General features: G+C 47.6%; 2 protein-coding genes across 2 annotated transcripts; both read left to right on the plus strand.

Annotated features, from left to right (window-relative positions):
- The first annotated feature begins 324 nt into the window (after positions 1 to 324).
- Positions 325 to 5655, plus strand: LOC134489804 (CD82 antigen-like). The gene is made up of 2 exons (XM_063292671.1): positions 325 to 883; positions 5591 to 5655. Exons 1-2 carry the CDS (start codon positions 325 to 327, stop codon positions 5653 to 5655), a joined length of 624 nt encoding a protein of 207 aa, XP_063148741.1.
- A 211-nt stretch (positions 5656 to 5866) lies between these two features.
- On the plus strand, positions 5867 to 11368 carry LOC134489805 (zinc finger protein 397-like). The gene is made up of 3 exons (XM_063292672.1): positions 5867 to 6679; positions 8275 to 8407; positions 9955 to 11368. Exons 1-3 carry the CDS (start codon positions 5867 to 5869, stop codon positions 10953 to 10955), a joined length of 1947 nt encoding a protein of 648 aa, XP_063148742.1. The 3' UTR covers positions 10956 to 11368.
- Positions 11369 to 16142: the final 4774 nt, after the last annotated feature.

Raw genomic sequence — 16142 nt, forward strand, 5'->3', positions numbered from 1 at the left:
TAGAGACATTCCGGAAGCCAGCAACCATACAAAGTTCTGTTCAGGTCTAAAGGATGGATCATAAAGACTGGAAATGGCTAGAGTGTCCTTGAGGGACAATGCTATCATTGTCCAGGGCAGATGTTCTATGGCTCAGACCCACCTGGAGACACAGTCAAGCTGTTCTCTTCTGTCTGTGTGTATCTCCTTTGATGCTGAAGGTTCTGAGTTCCGAAAAGAAACGAAAGGTTCTGTGAGAAGGCAAAGATGGGAAGTTGCTGTTTCAGATTCCTCAAGTGCTTATTCTTATTCCTCAATATCTTTATCTTTATTCTGGGAGCTACAATGTTCGGTTTCGGAATCTGGGTTTTGATCAGCAAGAGCGCCTTCATTCCGTTTCTGCAGTTTCTGACACCCTCCTTCAACAAGCTGCTGTACATTTTCATTGCAGTGGGGGCTTTCACTATGATTCTTGCCTTAAGTGGCATCCTGGGAGTCTTCTGGGGAAAGCGATATATTTTGTTCCTCTATATCCCCCTCCTGTTACTCATTTTCCTCCTCCACTTAATTCCTGGCTTGTTCATCTACCTCCGGCAGCTGATGATTGAAGAAAACATCTCCAAGAGCATCATCAGCCTCATCCAGACCTATAACCCAACTGACACCACCAATCAGACCAAAGAGATTGCTTGGGATTATGCCCAGTTCAAACTCTCTTGCTGTGGCTGGACCGGGCTAGAAAACTGGCGAAACAACACTTTCTTCCAAGGCAAGGCAGGAACCTATCCATGTTCTTGCAGCAATCACATAACCAACTTCCAGACAGCGCTGGGCGTCTGCACGTTGGACACCATTTCCTATAAAGCTGCCGTGGATGACTGGCCTGTGAAAAACCAGGGATGTGGTAAACTTGTGCAAAAGCGGTTCAGGAAGGTAGTCAACATCATTCTCCTCATTTCTACGATCATTGCCCTTGCCGAGATTCTGGGATTAAGTCTTTCATTTTTCTTTTGCGTGGGCAGAAAATGTGTATGCTGAAAGTGACACCCAAATCTCCAAATGCTGTTAGGGGGAGCACTCCTCCAAGGGAAAAAAAAAAATCCCTTGTTTCCAGGTTTTCTTCGGCACTCAATGGGTGTTCTGAGACATCTGCCATTGCTGATAACCAGTTAGCTGAACTGGAACCATGAACTCTTAGAGCAGATGGCCTCCAGGTGTTAACCAAAATGTCCAGCATCTCTCACCCTTGAGCATCCTGGATCAGACTCCTGGGGGCTGAGTTCCACTATGCCTGTAACTTAAAAGGTTTTTGAAACCTGGGCAACCCCCACCAGTTTTTGGCTCTTCTCTACAAGGCCCCAATCAACATTATCCACCATTACATGTATGACACCTTGAAACATTAACACCAGCTCTGAGCTACATAGTCTACTCTTTAAGCCGTAGGATGTCAATGTCAAGACGTAGGATGCGCCTTCTCTGCAGGTCTCTAGCACTCTCCCTTTATCCAAACACGCAAACTTGGCATTCAACTGAATCCACAAAAAACTTGGGACCTTTGCTGCCAATTTGACTCTCTTCTTCAAAATGCAGCATAAAAAAGAGCATTCAGATTGGTCTCTTTTCTTCAGCAATGCACCTGACACAACAGAGCGTCCAGTTGCTTTGTTTAGTTGGCGAAAAGATCTCCCTTTCTGCGTCTAGTCCAGCACCGCTGATCTCAAGCTCTTGAATCTGTTGTTGCATTATTTCCCACTTTCTCCATTTTCTTAAAATAAAATCATTACCCAAAAAGAAGGCCACTAAATCCTTTCCATTACTGCTCATTTGTGGATGACATCGAGCAGATCAAAGACTGGCCCAGCCATGCCCGTGTGATTTTGCAGATCACCCCCTTGGACAGCTGCATCCAATGCCTTGTGGTGGTGGGGATTTAATATCTCCTGTCTCTCTATTCTGCCAAATTATTTTTCCTGGATCTTGTTAGGTTGGAGGCACTTCAGAAGGTATTTCAGGAGTGGGTCTCTAGGAGAATTTTTTCAGTTATCAACTGTTGTAAAAGATGCTGGTTTCTCCTAGGCAGGGTTTCTCGACCAGGGTTCATTGGCACCCTAGGGTTCCATGAGAGGTCCCTAGGGGGTCCCTGGGAGATCACAATTTATTAAAAAAATTATTTCAAATTCGGGCAACTTCACATTAAAGAGGTAAGTTTCATTCTTTATTTTCAGTTAAAGAACTCTGTTAATGCATCTATACACGCCTACCCGTGAAATGAATATAATAATTCTGTAACTTCTGGCCTATATTTGAGCCTGAACGTGCAGGGGTTCCCCGAGGCCTGAAAAATATTTCAGGGGTTCCTCCAGGGTCAAAAGGTTGAGAAAGGCTGCTCCTAGGGGAAATAGGGTCTACCTTCCATAATTATGTCCCCATGTTGTTAAGCGTGAAATAATTAGAATTAATGGCTTTTGGGGGCACCAATTCTTTACACAGGCTTCTGTCTCACTCACTTCCTGTCTCACACACATATACACAGGGGAACAATGATGCCTTCCTCTTAAACTACACCTTGGTGTGTCATGCCTCCTAGGAATTAACTTGTACTCTTTTTTATCTATTCCAACCCCATATGTGGCTGATGACAACTTCTGTTGAGTAGCTTACCAGGGACACCTATGGCCAGGGGGTGGGAGAATGTCAGCAGCACAATTGAAACCTCGCCCCTGTTTTAATACAGATCCCGCATTTAAAAAGGGCAGGGCTTCAATCGTGTGGGGCAGCTGCCATCTTGACGTTTTCGGCCCCACTGCCCATGGACATGGGCTGGACTTACAGTATGAAATCAATTGCTAAAACACTAGAGTTGTCTGTAGCGCTTCAAGAGAGCCAGTCAAAACGGAATTTGGGATCTTACAAGATGTTCAGATGTTCTGGAAAACATTTCAAAAGACCTCAGAATAAGTGCCCAAGAGGTTCCCTTCGATCTGGAGAAAAAGGATTTGGACACCCCGATGAGAAATCTGGATTGGCTTCTGCACCCTGAAACTTTCTGGTCCTTTGGATGGGAAAATAACTCAGGGAGGGAAATAAGAAAAGAAATACGGGTGTCAGCCAAAATCCTACCTAATTCAACCCCCCTCTTTCTCCAGATTTCAGGCTGGTGTCTTTCCATTCAATCTACATAGACAGGTTTTCTTCGTGATCTTCTGCCCCAACCTGGTGCCCCCACCCCCACTGCCACTGAGCCCACCCCCCTTGCTGCTGGTCCTCCTCCTCTTCGCTTTCCCTCCACCTTTCCCAGCATCAGCGCCTCCTCCAGAGAGCGGGGTCTTCGCACAAGGTGTCCAGAGTAGGATAATTTGAGCCTGGCCCTTTGTGCCTCGAGTCCACTTATGCTTCTGAACACACCGGGGGGGGGACCCTCTGCAGGAAGACCGGAGACCCCACGTTCCCTCCTGGGCTGTTCCTGAACGGCTTTGCTGGCGTCATCCGCAGGCTTGATAGGCCCTTAAAAGGGTTAAGCACAGCAAGGTTTGCGCCCTAGAGGGGACCCGCTCTCGCGTGGTGCCTTCCCTGTCCAGCTGATAGAAAGGAAGCCGCCGCTGTTGCTGGCTGGCCGCGAAGCCCCGCGGAGGTGAGGTGGAATTTCAAGGGAGGGGAGAAACAGCAGCAAAAGGTTTGGGAGAGAAGAGGCCAGCCAGGAAGAAAAACCCAAGGCAGAATGGGCAGACGAGTAAGAAAACGTGCACCATCTCTCTTAAAAAAAATCTGAACTCCGATCTTTCCAATTAAAGGTGCTAGTCCCTTTGATCTTCGCCGGAAACAGAACATGAATTGAATTGCCATCTTTTTTTCTTGGTAGGGTTTCTATAGTTACTCATTTTCTTGGTAGGGTTTCTATACTTAGAGTCCCTCCTTTGGGGGGGGGGGGAGATGGGCGTTGATAACAAATTTGATAAATAAATTTTTGAAGGGTGGTCAGCTTGGGGTGGGGTGGAGGGGCAGGAACAGGAAATGCCTGTACATTTGAGTGAAGTTTTGATGGCCTGGAATCGGAATGGGGAAGCGTTGCAGGGCCTGGAGATAAGCTGTGGGTTCAGCTGAGTTTAAAGACTCAGCGGATCTAATTTTGCCAAACCTAACCACAGTGCTTTGGAAGACAGAAGAAATGGACCGGTGAGGAACAAGAGGGTCTGCGCAGGTTGCCGCTTGTTGGACTTCCGGATAAATGTTTGCGGAGTATTTTGTCACGAGGCATCTGTCACAGAGACGAGGTTCAGCCTATTTCCAGTCAGCTGGATTTCCCGGAATATGATCAGCTTGTGCTTGCGTTTCTTCGCTGGGAGGCTGTGGGTTCTCTCTCTCTAGCTGGTTTTAGGAAGAGCTGGCAGCCACGTTTCAAAGATGATTTAATTGTTTTTCCTTCACTTTGCAGAGGGTTGGACTAGAGGGTCCTTGTGGTCCCTTTTGATGGCATAATTCTAGGATTCCGTTACTTAAATTAATTAGTGGGATTGCAACTTCGTCTGTCGTAAAAATGTAGTAGTTTGTTATTAAATTTAGAAGGCTGCCCACTCCATAAGGCTCTGGGTGGTGTACAACCTCGAAAAGGGTAAAAACAAGATATAATGTTTCATGGGCTTCCTTACTCTCCAGAGCGGTGTTTCTCAACCTTGGCAACCTTAAGGCATGTGGACTTCAACTCCCAGAATTCAGTGTTTTACAAAAGGCTGTTCTCTGAATGGGAATGGAATTGAAGTCTCAGAAATTGAATATTTATACTCTGGAAAAGAGACATCTTTCAGACCTGCTTGTCATTTAGCTGATGGAGCAAAAACGTTCCGTTTTTCAGTAGGTACTATTAAACAGGCTAAAATTATCAGAAGGAGACTTAACAAGGGCTAGATTGTCATAAGACCATTGACTGACTAAGGGATTCACTGATTGACTGGTTATGTGCCATCAAGTTGGTGCTGACTCTTATTGACTCCAGAGATCAGTGTTTCTCAACTTTAAGAAGTGTGGACTTCAACTCCCAGAATTCCCCAGGCAGCATGCTGGCTAGGGAATTCTGGGAGTTGAAGTCCACACATCTTAACATTGCCAAGGTTGAGAAACACTGCCATATATAGATTCTCTCCATGAACTGCTGCCCCCAACCTGGTCCTTCAGCTCTTCCAATGGTGCCCCCCTGGCCACTGTAACTGAGCCCATCCCCTTGCTGCTGGTCCTCCTCTTCTTCTCTTTCCTTCCACCTTTCCCAGCATTACAGGCTAGCCTAAGATGAGGCTGGGCAGTTATGGGTGTTGTGGCCAAGTGTCCCACATCTTAGCATTTTCTGAGCGAGGCCATTACCTTAAGCCAGAATCTGTTTATTTGGGGAGACATGTCTTGTTATCCGAACGCAGCAATTCTATTTTATTATCCAGGCTTTAGGATTAAGCACGGGATAAACTCAGCTAAGGGAGATCTGGGGCTGTGGGGACTTTTTAAAATGTTGAATTAGTTTTTCAAATTGCAGAGTGAAGTTGTGATTTGGGTTTCCTCTTTCCTCCCCTTCCTTTTTCATCCATCCATTCCCGATTGATTCATTTCTGCCTCCTCCTTTTAGAGACCACCTTTTTTGAGTCCCCTGTGAGACTGCTGCCTCTCAGCCAAAGTTTCACGCTGGTGTGATTTTGGAGCTGCAAGTTCTGTGCCATGTTTGAACGGCTTCCTTGCCTGCCCAAGAGAACTATGCCAAGCTGAGGAGGAACCGTTTACGAAAATGTGCCACAAGGCCGAGACATGAAAGAAGGGAGGCCTGAACTGGGATAAACCTGAGACAAACCAGACCGAGCTGGAGAGTGTTTTCCCTTTCTCAGCGGGGTTGGGGAAAGAGACAGGAATGGCTGCAGAGCAGGTCGCCCCAGTAAGCCGGACTCTCTGGCTCAGCCCAAGGTTGGAAAATGAAGTTCTACCTCCGATGGAGAGAGGGAACCAGGATTCGTCTGGTTCCCACCTCGTGGAAAGGTTCACAGGACCTCCCCAAAGGGGTCATGGTGAGAACCTGGGCAGCTGCAAAGGGGAGCACCCTGCTAAATGGACAGCTCTAAATTCAGGATGGGGCGTTGCTCAGCCACCCGACCCTGACCCGTGGGAGAATCCCAGAGCTGTTTTGCCTTTCAGCACGGGAAATGAGGCGTTTCCCCCTGGAAACCAGGCAGAGCCTCATGCGCAAGGTTGGAGCAGGGAAGCTGAACCAGCTGACAGTGGCCTACCTTCCAAGGAAGGCTATGCCTACGTGAGGGAGGAAGCTTCCAAGACAGCCATCCCCACCGAGATGCAGCGGCTGAACTTCCGCCAGTTCCGCTACCAGGAGGCCGAGGGTCCCCGCCAGGTGTGCAGCCGCCTGTGGTACCTCTGCTGCCAGTGGCTGAAGCCGGAGAGACACACCAAGGAGCAGATGCTGGAGCTGCTGGTCCTGGAGCAGTTCCTGGCCGTCCTGCCCCCGGAGATGCAGGGCTGGGTCAAGGGAAAGGGTGCTGAGAGCTGTGCCCGGGCGGTGACTGATGCCGAGGACTTTCTGAACCGGCTGCGAGGCCCTGGGAGTTGGTGTGAGCAGGTGGGGTGCACGTCATCCTGGCTGAAGAAGGCTTCTTCTTCTGTGTCAGCTAAAGTTTGTGCTCAGGTGGTCGATAAGATAAGAGTCAAAAGCAGATAAGAGATTTGAAGGGGGAGAATCATAACAGTTCTGTAATACACAGCCTGCGTGGGAGATAGATGGAGTTCAGGGTTGAAATTGTGGACGTGTGTGTGTGTGTGTGTGCGTGCCTTCCAGTCTGGCTACTACCTGGGCAAGTCCCTGCAGTTTTCTTGGCCACATTTTTGGAAGTGGTTTGCTGCTGCCGCCTTCTTGCTGGGGCTGAGAGGGAGGGATTGGCACGAAGTCGCCCGCTGGCTTTGTGCTGAAGGCAAAACTAAGATTCGTAGTCTCCTGGCTTTTAGCCCAGTGCCTTTACCCACTACACCGCATTGTTGGTGTTTCAGACTGGTGTTTCTCAACCTTGGCGACTTGGAGATGTGTGGACTTCAACTCCCAGAATTGGAACTCAGACAACCAGCTATTCATAGGGTAGTTTTCAAATGTAAGTTACTCGTGTCAGATTAGTGGCGAGTCTACTTTTCTGTTCTGGAGCCCTGGGTTCACAGAAAGATGGTGGCTTGCAAGCTAGGAGAGGAAACTCAGCTGCCATCTTCATTTTTTTTGTACCACCCCCCCCCCCACATGGATACACCTGATTTTTGGGGGGATATCAGGCATTTAAAGGGGTGAAATCAGCTCAAGTGGACCTCCTGTAACAGTCTGTGGAAATGACCCTGGGAGACAGGAGGGAGAGTCACAGATGGGACAAGTGTCGTGCAAAAGATATCTCAGCCCACAGAAGGAGAGATGGCGTGGGAAGCATTTCAGAAGGGACCCTCCCTAGTTTTCCAGAGAGTAAAGGAAAGGAGGAGAGAAACACGTTCAGACTTGCGAGGTTCTGTTAACGTAAGCTAACAATAGAGTTAGTATTCATTGCTGTGCTTCTTGTCTGGACTGCCTCAAAGGGCTAACACCTCCTGACATCTCCCCAAACCAATAAAAGGGTTGAGAAGTTAAGCCTCACTCACTGAAGCGGGGGTCAGAGGAGACCTGTGCATCCCAAAAGCCATGCTGGCAGTCCTCCAGGGTGGCTTTGCATCTCAGATAACAAAGACCTGGTGGTGACTTGCAGCCTGAAACAAGGCTTGGTGGATTGCAGCAAGAGGACAGTCTGTTTTCGGTCCCCCTCCTCATTGCTGCTTCTAATATGGCTACCAGCTTATCAACATCTTCTGGGAAGGATCCCACTGTCTGGGTTCACTCATCACAAGCCCTAATGTAGTTTGTTTGATTTTCACTTACCTGCGTGTGTGAACCCTGCCATTATGGTTGGTTAGTTGGTGGCAAAGGTGAGCAACCTGTGGAGCACATGCATTCCCCCACCCCATTTCATTCCATGGGAGAGTCAGTGTCGGGTAGAAGGGAAAGTGCTGGACTAGCAGTGGGGAGACCCAGGTTCGAAGGAAATGCCGTATATGCTGTCTCGAGCTCCTGAAAAACAGGCTGGACATAAATGTGATGTACCACTCATTGTGTAGTCTTCCAGTGATGGTGGGGCCACCCTCTGCTCTGCCAAACCTGCTGGGATGATGGGAATGGGAATCTGGCAACATCTGGATGGCTCCCCCATTCCAACCAGGCTGTTCGGATCAACAAGGCCCTGAACCTAGAATCAAATCCTTCCTTCTGTTTTTCAGGTGCCTTGCCCAGCGCGGCCTGTGAACTCCCTCCAGCCTGGGGGTGCTGATTCAGAGGCTGGGGAGGACCAGCCTGGCACGGAGGTCAAGCAGGAAGGCTTTTGGGGTAGGTGTCCCATTGCAGGGTGGACACTGGGCTATCTCTAGGCCTGCATGCCTATCTATAAGAGGGGTGGGCAACTGGCAGCCTTAGAGCCAATGGAGGCCCAAAGGCTTTTCTTGCCCCTCTCTTAGAGCTGAACATGTTATGTTAAACCAAGTGTGTTTATCCAGACATAGCTTTTCCCTTTTATTGTTTACTATTTGTTCATGTAAGCTTCCCAGTCATTCTGGACAGCCTCTAAATCTCATAAATTGATTTTAAAAAAATCAGTGACATGTTGCTTCTCCATTTTGAAGCAGGAAAGAGTTTAGTACCAGCCTAAAGTAGGTAGGGACTCCAGTGAATTAACCCTGAGTCATGTAGTTTTCTTGCCCACAAAAGTATAGCTGCCCAGAATAGTTCTGGAATAGGGTGGTACCAAAATCAAATTAAGTAATGATTATGATAATGATGATGTCATGGAATGGAATGCTCCAGTGAATAAAACAAAAGAATGAAAGCTTATTTTGTACAGGTAGTCCTTGTTTAATGACAGTAATTAGGACTGGAAATGCTGTCGCTAAACGGCACAGTCATAAAGCGCAATGTCACATGACTGTGCCGCTTAGCGACAGCAGTTACGGCAGTCCTGGTTGCCATTGTTAAGTGAATCGCTGTGGGTCATTAAGTGAGGACCTCATGTGACCGCGACTTCTGACTTCTTGCCGGCTTCCCCGTTGACTTTGCTTGTGGGAAGCCGGCAGGGAAGGTCACAAATGGCAATCGCGTGACTGCAGGGAGCTGTGATGTCGTAATTATGAGCCGGTCCCCAAATGCCCAAATCACGATCATGTGACCGTGAGGCCAGAACTTTGAGGACCAGTTGTAAGTACAGTGCCATCGTAACTTTGCTGAACAAGAGATCATTAAGCAAGGACTACCTGTAATAGGCTTCTCTCTTTTCAAAGAGAAACCGCGCTGGGCTTCTATGTTAGCAGAAACATCCTAACAGAGCAGCTTCGCAGCAGCACTGATCACCGAGAGAGGGATCCCATCCAGCTCCCATTCACTGCATCCAGGGAGAGGCTGCTTGAATTTGGATTCCTGCACTTAGTGGGGGATGGACTGGATGACCTCAGTGGGGCCTTCCAGCCCGATGGTTCTATAACAGAGAAGTGTGCCTTGTCCATCGCAATAACTGCCCTCTAGAATAGCCTCCCCCCAGAGATCCAGGGATGTCCAGAAAGTCTCTGGAAACCTGGCTATTCTTCCAGGCCTTGGGTAGTTAATAGCCTCTGGGGGTGTTCTTTTGCCTGAGAAGTATGATCTTCCCCTTCTGGACATACATAATCTGTTTTTCTATTTTATTGCTTCCTTTTTAAAGGATAACCCTCCCAGGGTTATCTGGAGCCGGGTAGCCTCTAAATTGTACAAAACAGTGTTTTTCAACGTTGGCCGCTTGAAGCATGGCTGGCTGGGGAATTCTGGGAGTTGAAGTCCACACATCTTCAAGCGGCCAACGTTGAGAAATGCTGGTATAAATAAATCAATGCACCATTTTATTCTTACAGGTGAGGGACTGGCAAGCAAGACGCTGGAGCCAAAGCTGAAAAATTCAGAGCCAGGAACGTTTCAGGAAGAGGGGGCAAGAAGCCACGTCCTTCTTGCCACAGAGGAGGAGGTTGGTTCAAATCATCCCAAATCAGAGAAGAAGCCTGGAAAGGGTCTGGAGGAACATGTTGCTCAGGGAGAAGTTTCCAGCTCTCTGGAGGAATGTGCTCAGCATCCGAGGACTCCCCAAGGGAAGCAGGAGGCGATGTGTGCCGTGTGCGGGAAAAGCTTCAGCCGGAGGACGGGCCTCCTTGCTCATGAGCGAGTCCACACGGGGGAGAAGCCCTACAAGTGCTCGCACTGTGGGAGAAGCTTCCGGTCCAAGTCGACCCTCGTGGTTCACCAGAGGACCCACACGGGGGAGAAGCCCTACCAGTGCCAGGCCTGTGGAAAGAGCTTCCCCGTCACCACGCAGCTGATTGAGCATGAGCGGACGCACTCGGGCGAGAAGCCCTACCCGTGTGGGGAATGCGGGCAAGCCTTCCGCCAGAGGTCTCACCTGAAGAACCACCAGAAGATCCACTCTGGCCTCAAGCCGTTCAAATGCTCGTATTGCAGGAAGGGCTTCAGCATCAGCTCCGACCTGATCCGGCACGAGAGGGCCCACACGGGGGAGAAGCCGTACCAGTGTCCCGACTGCGACAAACGCTTCTGCAACAGCTCGCAGGTGATCACGCACCGGCGAGTGCACACAGGGGAGAAGCCGTACAAGTGCCTGGAGTGCGGGAAAGGCTTCACCGTGAGCCAGCAGCTGATCCGGCATCAGTCGGTCCACACGGGGGAGAAACCGTATCGCTGCCCGGAGTGTGGGAAAACCTTTGGGGTGAGCACCCTCCTGGCCGGACACTTGCGCATTCACACCGGGGAGAAGCCATATGAATGCTCGGAGTGTGGGAAATGCTTTCGGCTGCGTTCGACCCTCATCACACACGTGAAGATCCATGCTGCAAAAAAGGCATAATTGTTATTGCGTAATTCCCCATAATTGCAGGGAAAAATAACTTGTGGGGTGGGGTGAATCATTGCAAAATTTCTCATTCCAGGTTAAACTGAAAGCCAGCAACAGCCTGGATAAAATGCTTTGCACTTTTCCAAGGGCTCCATCCTCTCGTGACTGTAACAACGACCCTGTGAGGCGGTCACATTCCCTCTATTAGAGTTGTAGCAAGGCAGCTGAGGTGGGCTTCATTAAGTTGATCTTTTCTCAAGGCCAAAAGTGAGATTGAAAGTGAAGGTCTTCGGATCCATTGGTTGGCCCGATTCTGTGATGAGCTGATTTGAGAATGGAAGGAAGTTTATGTGTAAGATGGGATGGGCAAGCTCAGGACAAGATTTGGGGGCAAATTTTTTAGTAGTCCAGTCTTCCTAAGGGGAGGAATGGGAAGCTTAAGGCACTCATTCTGCTCCTTAAAAAAAAAAAACAGGCCAGAAATTGTTGGTGCCTTCATCCAATAGCTCCAGAGCCCACAAAGTATTTTTAAAATTAAGGGAGCAACCGCTACCTTAAAATTCAAATCCCCCACTAATTTAAGCAGACAAGTAGCTTGAGGTCTGATGAATTGTGGAAGGGTGAAATATGAAAAAGGGGGGAGGCAGGAAAAAGAATGAGATTGGTTCTAATTTTATCTATATTCATTTAATTAAAATGAAATACACATAAGGTGATTACGCCCCAATAATCTATTGATTCCTCCTTTTCAACACATTCAAAATGAATACTTGGTAATAAAGTTTTGTCTTCTTGGAATCTACCTCCAAGGCTTTAGGGGATGCATGTGACTCCTGAAATCAAGCTTTGACCTTGGGGTTTAAAAATCACTAAAGGAGAGTGATTTTTGCCACTAATGGCTGCCTGGGGAATTCTGGGAGTTGAAGTTCACACATCTTAAATTGCCAGGCTTGAGAAACACTGGTGTAAAGGAGGGAGGGAGGGAGGAGAAATGGCAATTTGGTCCTGGGGAAGTGGAAAGTGAGAAAGAAACTCAAGATAACCACACCTTGATTCTCTTTGGTATAAAGTGGGGCAGAGGGAAACTCTGACAGTTTTTCAATATTATGTTATTCTACCTGACAACAATAAAGTGGCATTCCTGGAATCCCTGTGGTGTCTTTTTCTTGCCCTGGCCTACCTCGAAAGGCTGGCATTGGAAAACCTTTCAGAGTTTCCCTCTATCCTATCTTACACTCTCAGAGGGATGTAATGTTTGTGATAGCAACATCCTAATTCTGGCAGCTGAGATTAGGCTGTCTGATCTTGTCTGGTCTTAGAAGCTAAGCAGGGCCAGGGCTGGTTAGAACTTGGATGGGAGACTATCTGGGAAGTCAAAAAAATCAGGAGATCCCAAGAGAAAGTCTCTTGACTCTAGAGACTTTCAGCGGGTAGCAAAATCTAGCCATTGTTGAGCAGAGTTAGTACTTGTATGGGAGACCACCAGGAGATCCCAAAGCTGTAGATTTATTTTTATTTATTTATTTTCTATCCCACCTTTATTATTTTTATAAATAAGTCAAGGCAGCAAACATACCTAATACTTCTTCCTCTTCCTCTTTTCCCCACAACAACAACCCTGTGAGGTGAGTTGGGCTGAGAGAGGGTGACTGGCCCAAGGTCACCCAGCCAGCTTTCATGCCCAAAGCAGGACTAGAACTCACCGCCTCCTGGTTTCTAGCCCATTGCCTTCACCACTAGACCAAACTGGCTCTATTGTTTGATGCCCTGGGAAATCAGGGTGGGAACTTTAAGAAGTAAGTCTTCAAGCAGAGCTTCACTCTGGGGGATTTTGTGGAAACCCCCCCCCCATTGTTTTCTTGGCAACAAAAATCAATGTAGTTTCCTTCTGGAATTTTCTTCCATTTCCCGCTGTAGCCCACTCTCCTGGGATGTACTTGTGGATTAGAATGGGAAGTCCCCAAAACATCCCAGAAGATGGCATTGGCAAACCACTTTCATGTAACTGCCAAGAAAACACCATGACCACGTTGACTCAAAATATCTTTAGCAGGTAGCAAAATGTAGCCAATGTTGGCCAATCTCAACAAGCTGAGTTCTCCTTGAACCTACCCAGCATTTAGTTGGGAAAGGTGTATGGTCAAGAAATCTACATGGATGTGTCCATGACGTTATCAAGGATCCAGCTTCCCTTGAAGGGGATTTTGTTTTTAGAGAGAAAGCCAGGTTAACCTCTGGCAGAAAAACAAAAATAAAACCTTTGCACTTTAAAAGCTAGTAAATTTGTTACAACATGTGCTTCTGTGACTTTATTCTACAGAGCCTTGCAAAAAAACTGCAAAGAAAACATGAAAGAACAGAAAACCAAATCTGAAACGCCTCTATCTAAAAATGAACCAATACAAACCAGCATGTGCTGATTTCTCAAGGAAAACTGCTTCTGATCCTGAAGGAATTCCTGATTTAGGACAAAGTGGAATACCATCCACTCCCTGAATCTGTCAGATCCCTTCCCACAACCAATTACACTCACAGCCACTGCTATTTATTTGTGGGTTTGTTTCACTTCCAGTTACCAAAGTCTCACCTGTCTACAATCAAATCATAAAACTAAGGTTAACCCCAAGGGATAAAACAAACTAAAATCTGAATTTAAAATCTGACTTGAAGTTCATGGTTAGCAGTTCAAAGCCTGTTTTTAAACTGGGTTTGTTTTTAAGGTGGTTTTTTAAAAGCTCTGAGCTCAGAAGACATCCATCCCAGACATATGGGTGGGACTGAGAAGTCTATGATCTTGAGTTGCCCCAAAGCAGCTCCACCACAATGCTAGATGAGTCTCCTAAAATGATCTCAGGAAGGGGACAAAGTAGAACGACCAACACTTCATCTTTCATTCCAGATCAAAATAGTACGGGTGAGTTAATCATTCAGAAGAGGTGCTTTGGAATACATTTCTTGATTCCAGCTTCTATTCAAGCTTGGTGATCGATGCAGCTGCTTTAAGGAGTCAGTTCCTTAAAGCAGCTGTGTCTTTTCCCAGGCTCCTACAGAAGAAGAAAACCAACTAGTTTCCATGAGGTGATCTTGAGCATATACCCACCACTGTCATGGAGAACATCAGGAATCGCTTTGAAGTCCTGAACCTCATTGATAGAGAACCAGAGGAACCGGGGAATGAAACTAAAGAAGCTGTTACGGATGGATGTGAAAAGAGACTGCCAAAGATGAAGAAAAGGAAGAAAGCAAACTGCATGTCAGAATGAACTGGAAATTGCCAAGAAGGGGAAAGAAGCCAAAATATCTCAGGAATGGACAAAGAATTTTAGAGAACTGTTAGAAGAGGGAAAAAAGGAGCACAGTATTATAACAACATCTGTAAAGATGTCAAACATGGAAACAGTCACAGATAAACAATGGCAGTGTATCTATGGCAGTGTTTCTCAACCATGGCTCCTTTAAGATGTGTGGATTTCAGCTCTGTCTATGTGGTCACTAACAATCAACAACAACTTGATGGCCACATCATCAATCAAAACTCCTCTGTCAGCTTTATCTCCTTCATGGATACGTCCATCTCTGTTGTTTTCTTGGGAATGAGATGGAAGTGGTTTGCTTCTTAGACGTTTTTCCCCTTCCCAGTCTAACCTACAACCCAGAGATTTCCTAGTGCTCCCATCCAAGTCCTAATCCCACCAGACCTGCTTAATTGCCACATGCTGTGACTTTTATGGAGTAATAATCTGGAGTGTAGCAGATTCTCACTCTAGAGCAGTGTTTGTCAACCTTGGCTACTTTAAGAAGTGTGGACTTCAACTCCCAGAATTCCCCAGCCAGGACAGCTGGCTGGGGAATTCTGGGAGTTGAAGTCCACACTTCTTAAAGTAGCCAAGGTTGACAAACACTGCTCTAGATCAAAACCAAAGTCTGTGCTGGGTATAAAGGACCTGGAGAGATGTCTACCCATGAGGTTCTCTTCTGGTCCAGTTGATTCTACCCAGCGTCTTTGTCCCTGTCCCAAAAGAGACATCCGCGGAAGGGTTAAATCTAACGAGTTGTGCCTTCTAGAAAGGCTCAGGGATGGCAGCAGGCGCGTTTGCCTTTCCTCACCGAGAGAAGCGCAGCGCGAGACGGGCATCGGCGCAGAAGGCTAGAGGTGAGCGGAAGGCGTGTTAGGCGAGCGGAGCTGCGCGCATGCGCGCTTCCTTGCACGCGTGCAGAAATGCAAGCGGGGGACGGAGGAAGGGGCTTGGAAGGCGTCCAAGAGAAAAAAGGAAATAAACGAATGCAGAGGCTTAAGAACGTTTCAGGGAGAGTTTTCCAGATCTTGATCTCCCCAAACTGGAGGCAGGGAGTTGGCACCATTTCCTGCCAACTTAACCCGTCCCGCCGTTGGGGTTTTAACAGCAAGCTGATGCCTGTTGCCATTTCTATTTCATTCTTTGCGCTAGGCTCAGCCTGAACAACGCAAGTGTGCGAAGCTCTCCCTCTCCTTAACAATGCAAAAGCTGGAAGTGGGGGGGACATGTATCCTTGGACAGCTCAGTCAGGGAGAAGGGGACAACTTCCCTGCAAGGCAGGCCCACCATTTTTGGTCAGGGTCTGCAGATTGGAGTTGTATTCGGAGGAGGATCATGGGAGCTGGTGAGCGATGCAGGAAGGACCACCATGGAGGTATCCAGTGGCAAAGGATGCCAGAAACCCCAAGGAATAACTGGATTGTAGCTGATCAGTTCCACATGTGCATCTGTGTTTCTGTGTAATAAAGTACAGATTTCCCAGTTTCACAACAGAAATCTGCTCAAGTTAAATCGCACTGACTCCCAAAAGTTGGTTTTCACAATATCAGTGTTTCTCAACCTCAACAACTTTAAGCTGGCTGGGGAATTCTGGGAGTTGAAATCCACACAGCTTAAAGTTGCTGAGGTTGAGAAACACTGCACAATACATATGGCTGAGTTACTGAATTAATTCATTTTCTGGGTTGATCCCGGCTCAGCCCTTAGATCCTGGGCCAGATAGCAGGCAAGCACAACCTTGACCAGGGCAGCAAGGTAGAAAAATGAAATTAAAGAGCCGCAAGCGGCCATTTTAATAGCCTGCACTCTAGCCCTCACTGACACTGGCCAGATGGTTAACCAGATTGCAGCAAGCTGGCTTTGTCCCAACCCCCAAAAACTGACTGGCTAGGAAAGGGGTCAA

The sequence above is a fragment of the Candoia aspera genome, chromosome 2 (genome assembly GCF_035149785.1).
Source record: "Candoia aspera isolate rCanAsp1 chromosome 2, rCanAsp1.hap2, whole genome shotgun sequence".
Lineage (NCBI taxonomy): Eukaryota > Metazoa > Chordata > Lepidosauria > Squamata > Boidae > Candoia > Candoia aspera.

Bases quoted from the DNA above. Each gene is read 5' to 3' on its own strand.
- LOC134489804 (XM_063292671.1), top strand. From the start codon at position 325: ATGTTCGGTTTCGGAATCTGGGTTTTGATCAGCAAGAGCGCCTTCATT. The intron at 884-5,590 runs GTAAACTTGTGC...TCCTCCTTTTAG, and splicing joins TGTGAAAAACCAGGGATGTG to AGACCACCTTTTTTGAGTCC.
- LOC134489805 (XM_063292672.1), top strand. From the start codon at position 5,867: ATGGCTGCAGAGCAGGTCGCCCCAGTAAGCCGGACTCTCTGGCTCAGC. The intron at 6,680-8,274 runs TAAGAGATTTGA...CCCTGAACCTAG, and splicing joins AGATAAGAGTCAAAAGCAGA to AATCAAATCCTTCCTTCTGT. The intron at 8,408-9,954 runs GTAGGTGTCCCA...TTATTCTTACAG, and splicing joins CAAGCAGGAAGGCTTTTGGG to GTGAGGGACTGGCAAGCAAG.